General features: G+C 49.1%; 1 protein-coding gene across 1 annotated transcript in view; it reads right to left on the bottom strand.

Annotated features, from left to right (window-relative positions):
* OLFM3 (olfactomedin 3) overlaps positions 1 to 7,706 on the bottom strand; it is a 19,735-nt gene extending 12,029 nt beyond the window's left edge. Inside the window, exons 1-2 of the mRNA XM_006762941.2 lie at positions 7,233 to 7,706; positions 888 to 1,034 (exon numbers count right to left, since the gene is read on the bottom strand). Of these exons, the coding sequence (XP_006763004.2) occupies positions 888 to 1,034; positions 7,233 to 7,691 (606 nt within the window). The 5' untranslated portion in view covers positions 7,692 to 7,706. The remainder of the gene's footprint in view (positions 1 to 887; positions 1,035 to 7,232) is intronic.
* Positions 7,707 to 7,779: the final 73 nt, after the last annotated feature.

Below are 7,779 nucleotides of genomic sequence, written 5' to 3' on the forward strand. Positions count from 1 at the left end.
TACGAAGGGCCCGGCACGGACAAAGTCTGAATGAGAAGAATGGAAAGAACCATCCATTGTTGTTCTGTTTTGTTTTGTTCTCCCCACACCACGCATCAGTAACCTTTCATGAGCCGACTGGTGTCTGTAAAAGAGGAAGTGAAGGCCATTCAGCCGTTGGTTGTTAGGGGCCGGCTTCAGTACGTGACACGGAGCGAATGCTATTGAGTGAAACTGAAGAGCGTGATGCTCAAAGCCATGCCTTAGCGCAGCGGTTCTCACCCTCGGCTGCACATGAGAATCACCCGGGAATCTTCTTAAAATCCTGATTTCTGGGCCTCATCCTCCGGAAATTCTGTTTCTTTGTTACTCATGTTGTGGCCCCACCCCATAACAAAGAAAGAGAATTTCGGAGGCTGAGGCCCAGAAATCAGGATTTTAAAAAGATTCCCGGGTGATTCTCATGTGCAGCCGAGGGTGAGAACCGCTGCCTTAGAGGTGCTGACAAATTCTCGGACTTGTTCGTTATCCGTCCTGAGAGCTTGCGCAGTGCGAGCCACTAGCTTAGCTTCCTTGCAGGCTTCATAATGGAATCCCCAAGTAGGAGCTCAAGGAGCCTGGTGTGATTCCGAGAGACGAGGCTCCATTTCTGGCAGCAGAACAAGACTTCCTACCTTTTTTTCCTTTAAGGAGACACACTGGACATTAAGACAGCTGACAGAGAGCCAGTCTAAGAAGATGGGGTTGGGAGCAGTGAAAAGTCACATTAGCACAGCAGAGCAGGCAGCGCGAGGGACTCCTTCGGGAGCAAACGCTGGGAGGACCCTGACCCCCACGCCCGCCTCCCCCGACTTCCTTTGCAAGGAAGGGAGATTTCCGTGCACACACGCCTGCGACCGGGCCCCTACCTTTTCGAGCAGCTGGCGCAGCTGCCTGCTCTTGGCATCCCGGGAGCACAGGTTCTGCTCCGGAGCCACCACCGTGCAGATGCATCGCCCGTCGGGGTCCTGCGCGGAGCTGTACACCTGCCACCCCTCCTTGGGGCTGACCTGCGTCTGGGGAGACGGAGCACACAGACCCGTTAGAGCGGGGAGAGGGCCGGCAAAGCATCCTTCTGACAAAGTCTGGTTTTGTTTTTACAGTTAAAAGGAGAGCGAGGAGACGGGTGCATGGGCGGCACAGCCTCCTGCAGTTACACCTTCCTTAGCCGTTCTCTTCCTCTAGGCTCCGTGTGACCGATACTCACCGCCTGCCCCTCCGCAGCGCTCTGTGGACAGACGAATGCTGCCTTAGGAGCATCCGGTAACCACTTACACACACGGCCGGTCTTTCTCCGTAAGCTCCCACAGCTTGTCTTTCTCAACCATAGTGGCAATTAGCAATAGGTTCTTTTCTGATTGTTACTCGTGTGTGATATTCTGAAGCTAAGCTTTATCCCACGGAGTTGCCCGTGTATTAAGGGCCCATTGTTATTTTTTAAAATAGGTTTTTATTGATTTTTAGAGAAAGAGGAAGGGCGAAGGAGAGAGAAAGAGAAACATCAGTGAGAGAGAAACAGCATCCATCAGCTGCCTCCCGCACGCCCCCCGCTGGGAATCGAGCCCACAACCCAGGCCTGTGCCCTGACCAGGAATCAAACTGTGACCTCCTGGTTCAGAGGTCGATGCTCAACTGCTGAGCCACACTGGCTGGGCCAAGCAGCTGTTTCTGAAGGTCAGTCACACGGATGTAGAAAAGCTACCGACCACCCAAGTTGCACTGACTGTGTTTTTCCTGTGGACAGAGATCCCTGGGCCGCCTTAGTGAGCGCTGGCTCACGTTCACACCCGGGACCTGATATCCCCAGCGCCCTTCTCTGGTTCTGGGACTCAGCAGATGGGGAGGCGTGTCTTTTATTGCCAGGGAAGAGGAAGACGGATGCCGTCTAGAAAGGAAGGCGTCTGCATGAATCTGGAGGGGCGAGGCCCAGGAAGGCTGGGAGAGGGGCTGGGGTGGGTCGCTGACATGGGGCTTGGAACAGGACGTGACTGGAGGCCAGCAGAGCACTGTCTTGCAAAATGCCCGGAGTTACTGGGCTGCTCTGTTTGCCTCTAGACCAGGGGTCCTCAAACTACGGCCCGCAGGCCACATGCAAATACATATACTGTATTTGTTCCCGTTTTGTTTTTTTACTTTAAAATAAGATATGTGCAGTGTGCATAGGAATTTGTTCATAGTTTTTTTTTTAAACTATAGTCCAGCCCTCCAACGGTCTGAGGGACAGTGAACTTGCCCCCTGTTTAAAAAGTTTGAGGACCCCTGCTCTAGACGTTGGAAGCCAGTTCTTAAAAGGACAGACCAGGCAGATCCTCTCCCCACAGGTCCGCCGTGGCCCGGCATCTCAGTCTCTGGGATTCTCAGCTGTCATCTCCTGTTTCCTCTGTCCTGGGCCCCAGCTCCTCACGTACCATCAGCCAACACACAGTTCTTTCTCTTTTCAAGGGATTTAGCAACAAATCCATCTTTTTGGGCTCCTTTCACAAACGCCTTTTTTGGGTAGTTCATAGGAGTCTCCTATGGCCCCGCCTATTTCTGGGGTGTTGGATTTATGATTATTTCTATCTTTTTCATCCTCCCTCACCCCTTCCTCCCAGGATTTATACCTGAATATCCACTTAGGATAGAAAGATGTGTTCAGAATTATATATTATTAGAGTCAGAGAGGTTCTCAAAGAATATTCCTTTTGTATTAAAGGAGAAAACAATGGAAAGAGATTCCCGATGGACCGGAGATGGAAACAGCTTAGCAGTGGTTTCAATGATATGATTAAAGGTTTAAGCTTAGGAGCAGGATGGGATTAATATATCCAGACGTAGGTTTTGTCGATGCGGCTGGGCTTCGAGCATGGGACACAAATCTCAAAAAATGTCAGGAAATTAAGGCTCGTCCCTCGAATAAATTTAGCTTTCGGATGAAGGAGCAAGGGCCAACCCAATTATAATATTAAAATACCTTTAACAGGAGTGCAAACAGCGATGATGAAACCTGGCAGCATTAATATTGATGTCCGCCTGCCAAGTGTTGGGCTAACTAGGGAGGCGCTGATCACGGCCAGGCAGGGGTCAGGGGTCAGGTGCTGCCTGGAATGAGGAGCGTGGGGAGGTGAATAGGTTTGATGTTCGCTTCACATTTCCCCGGAGCATCCGCTTCATCAAAGCACAGACGCCAGCCTCGCCTGTACTTCCAGGCGTCTCCCTGTAGGAACCATTGTAAAGATCCCGACCTCTCTACTGCAGAGTTCATCTAAACCAGTGGTTCTCAACCTCCTGGCCCTTTAAATGCAGCTCCTCATGTTGTGACCCAACCATAACATTATTTTCGTTGCTACTTCATAACTGTCATGTTGCTACTGTTATGAATCGTCATGTAAATATTTGATATGCAGGATGGTCTTAGGCGACCCCTGTGAAAGGGTCGTTCGACCGCCAAAGGGGTCGCGACCCACAGGTTGAGAACCGCTGGTCTAAATGATACCAAATGCAGCACGTTCCCTCTGGGGCCATGAAAAGGTGACTCCAGAGGGAGGAAGGCTAGTAAGGGAGGGGTCCCCACAGCTCTGCGGGGTCTGACGGAGATCCCCGTTCCAGGGATAGTGATGATTCTAGGAGGTTTCATGGATGGCTCCCGTATTCTCCTCTAGGGCACCACACTCGCGTTAAAATGAGGATCCAAATAAAACAACGAAAACCTCCCGTGTAAGGAAGTAACTAGGTGGTTCTGCGAAAAGATTGCTTCCGTCTGAGCTTGTAAGAGCAAGTCTTCAGGTGTCGGTCACGCGCGTGTAAGGTGATAGCAGACTCTCCCGGCGCTCTAGCCATTGCATGGCAGCTCATCGGTGCTGTTGCCTGTAAGTGTGGCAGGGACCTCATAGACCAGGGGCTGTTCTTCTGCCCATTTTGTAGGTGAGGAAACTGAGGCCTGGAGACAGGAAGGAAGCTGCCCCCAGGGGGGTGATCAGCAGAGCTGGGATTGGTGCTTGCACAGTCTGAGGCAGAGCCTGGAAGTTTAACAGGGAACCACCAGTGACCTGAACTTCCCTGTGCCGTGAACATAGCCTTGCTAACAATTGTGAAACCCTGCACTTGAACCCGGAGGGTGTGTGTAGTTTGTTACCCTCCAAAACACTGCTAATCACAGTGATTGCTGATCCAGTCCCTTTGAACCTTCTGTGTTAATTAGAACTAAATGAACTATTTAGCAGCTCTTAATATTACAAAAGTCATGAACTATTTAAGAGTGCTCTACATAGGAGAATGAAATGATAATTTCAACTATCGGGTGTCAAGTCTGCATTCTTTGCTTATCATTTAATTGCAAAACTGCCTTTGTAAATATAAAGCTACTATATGAGAGTTACCTCCAAACTTCAGGGCTCTGTACCAGGGAAGAAGGGTCCTGGAGACCAGGCTGAACGTAGAAATTAATACACTGCCTTGCATGACAGGAGGTTTTTCTGTTTAGAAAACTTCTTACCTTGTATTAGCTTCATTTCTTTTGAATCAACTTCCTTTAGAAATAGACTAGAAATAGACAGTATCTTATTTTACTCATCAGGAAACAAACTCAAAAAATGTAAGCAATCCCCCCCTACCCCCCTGCAAGTCACCCATTTAGTAAATGTCAGGTTTCTCCAGCTTTAAGCCCAGAGCTCATCACATCCGTTCTCTGCAGGTAGACGCTGGTGGGCGGTCTGAGCCCATCTGTCAGTAGCCAGACAGGGCTGCGCTCCAGAGGAGGCGCTCACAGGTGGGTGGAGGGCGTTTTCCAAGCAGCAGGCAACCCAGAGAGAAGCTGGCGGTGATGTCCAGGGACACGAGTGGGTTTTTCTGTGGAAGGCATGGCAGTCATTTATCGGGGCTTGGGTGGAGGGCCAGGCAAGGGCCAGGATTCTGATCCTTTGAAGGGAACAAAATCAGGGCACTCCCCCCTGAAGATGTATATACACGTTAACAGCTGATAAGCTCAGTTTTGAAAATGAAATGTGTTTTAATAAGCACTGCCTTTATACTCATTCACAGTGTATATACATCTTTTGGAACACCCTATATGTATTCAGTATGCTTGTGTAGGATTTGAATAAAATAGCCATATAGCCAGGCATTGCTGCTAAAAATAGTGTGAAATTCCTGGCTTGGATGGTTCCTAAGAGCCTTTCCAGCATTAACATTTGATGATCTTAATCTAGGAAATACAGATTCATTCTTTTTCACCACAGGGACTCTAAAGTATGAGCAATTATCTTGAATAATTAAGGTGGGGAAAGGCCATCTTTGACATTGCTCTTGGGTAAGGTATGCCACATTACCCGAAGGAAAAAAGAGCCTTTGCAAGCTGGTCTCTCCATCCATTCTAGTAAATACCATAGCAGAAACTTTCCAGAACTTTCTGAGATTTTTTTTTTTCATCCAAAGGAATATTTGGTTGTGTCAACACATCCATACACCATAGCGATACTTTACACTTTTCCACCCACAGATTACCAACCAGAAAGTAAAGAACAGAAACTTTCTTTAAAATTACACAATAGAGATCCTAAGAGAATCATGCCTTATTTTGGAAATTCAATTCTTCGCCATCAACATTGGAAATAACCAAACCAATGTCTTATCTACACACAAGATGTCCACCTCAGAGGCCAGGTGCGGAGTTTGCAGAGCTCGGTGCTGAATTTCTCAGTTCAGTTTCATTCCCAGACAGAGTTTGTTACACAGCTGAGCTGGTGAACACCCCCGGTATCCGCGTGCACAGTGAGAGCGTTCGGCTCGGGGATTATGAAGTGGTGTGAGTTTCCTTGTTTTGTAATTGTTTGTTGGTGACAGAGTATGCTTTCTTTTTAAAAAAAATATTTTTATTTCAGAGAGGAAGGGTGAGGGAGAAAGATAGAAACATCAATGATGAGAGAGAAACATCGATCAGCTGCCTCCTGCAATGCCCCCTACTGGGGTGAGGCCTGCAACCCGGGCCTGTGCCCCAACTGGTTCATGGGAAGATGCTCAACCACTGAGCCACGCTGGCTGGGCTAGCATGCTTTCTTTCTAACTGCAATCTTCTTTCCATCCCTCCAGCCACACACACACACCATGCGAGCAAGGCGGGGGACTCTCAATGCCGGAGGCACTGAGGTTTCTTAAGTCACTGAGGGCGGAGGGAACGTTAAGTGCAGGTGAGAGTGCGCCTCCAGCGTGCTCTGCTGGCGCCCAAGCACCTGGCGAATCGGGCTAATTAAGTAATTAATTGGACCCCCTGGCTCTCCTCAGTTAATTGCACATTGATGGATAGATTAATTATTCGTAGTAGCTGCAAACCAGCCTTGAAAATAGAGGGTTACTTGCCTTTTTTACGGGCCTTTTATTATACTGCGGAGTCCAGTGGTAATAATAGATCAGATAAAAACGTAAAGGTCTCCCAGGGCAGCAGGGAAGTTGTCTTTCTAGAACACCCCCTCTAATGGATTTCCACACTTCTGTTTGAAAAGCTGATCGTTTTTTGGTTTTGTTTGGGAGGTTTTAGAGCATTGCTAACCAAACTGGGCTCCAGGCTATCAGAAGAGACTTGCTTATAATCTGGGGAGGGTTAAGGAGCCATTCGTTTCAGTGAAGGCAGGCTACGGGAGTTACACTTGTAATGGGAAAAGTCTTTATAAAAAATTAAACAGTACAGAGAGAGGCTTTTTATCAGGCAAGTTATCTGTTCTTGGCATTTCTTAGCTTCTTAAGGTCTTCTTGGCAGGCTTTAAATTGCTGAGGTGTTTTTTATTATTATTCATTTGTGTTTAAAAGAGGTTGGTTTCTCTGGCTGAACGCATTGCGAAGTCACAGGAATTCAAGTTCAAGGCAGAACCTGCTATAGCACAGCTAGGTTAGAAAGACTAGACTCTGTAGAAACAATGAACGGGATCTTACAGACATTAAATGGAGATTTAAAATAGCAAGAAACACATTAAATAGCCTTCCCCACCTCGGGTTAATATTGGTAAGTGAAAACTCTTTATGCTGAAGCATTCAAGGAGTCTAGTTTTTCCCTTCGCAGGTAATTTCTGGGGAAATCTATTTATTTCATGTAATTTTTAAGTGTTCATTTAAAAAAAAAATACTGAAGTTACCACCACCCAGAGAAGCAGAAACCTTAGGCATCACAAGCGGCAGAAGCCAGCCCACTGGTTAGTGCACTCACTCCCCGAGACGCCCAGCCCACCCCGCAAGGCCTGACTTACTGAGGCGTCTGGCGGCCACAGCCTGCTGGTGTTGCGCCCCACCAGGGCGGGGAGCATCTGGGACATCCAGTTTGAGATCATGGCCATGGAGCTGAGCAGCGCGCCCAGCTGCAGCAGGGGCGGGCGCATGGCTGTGCAGCTAACGGGTTTACCCAGGGACTGGCGGCGAGGCTGGTGCCAGGCTGGCAGCGGGGAGGCGTGCCCACAGCAGCCACATCTCCGCAGGAAAAGAGATCCACTCCTGGCTCTGATGCAGGATGGGCTGCCCTCTCCCCTCCCGCCCGGGGAAGTGCCCGGCCCTGCCTTTTCCTTGCTCCCCAGACACTGGGCTCTCGCATCCCACATCCCAGGAGGATTCCGGGGAGGGCTGGGCTGGTATTTATCGGAGCAGAGGTTGCAGGGAGGGGAAATGGAGCTCGTCCTGCCCTCCACCAGGCAGCGAGCATCCACGGAGTCCATTTCCTCCAGGGTCTCCGGGAGTGTAATGGGCTGCTCTTTATCCCTCATAAAAAATGCACCTGCACAGGGAGGGCTGCCAGCGGGGCCT

The sequence above is a fragment of the Myotis davidii genome, unplaced genomic scaffold (genome assembly GCF_000327345.1).
Source record: "Myotis davidii unplaced genomic scaffold, ASM32734v1 scaffold217, whole genome shotgun sequence".
Classification (NCBI taxonomy): domain Eukaryota; kingdom Metazoa; phylum Chordata; class Mammalia; order Chiroptera; family Vespertilionidae; genus Myotis; species Myotis davidii.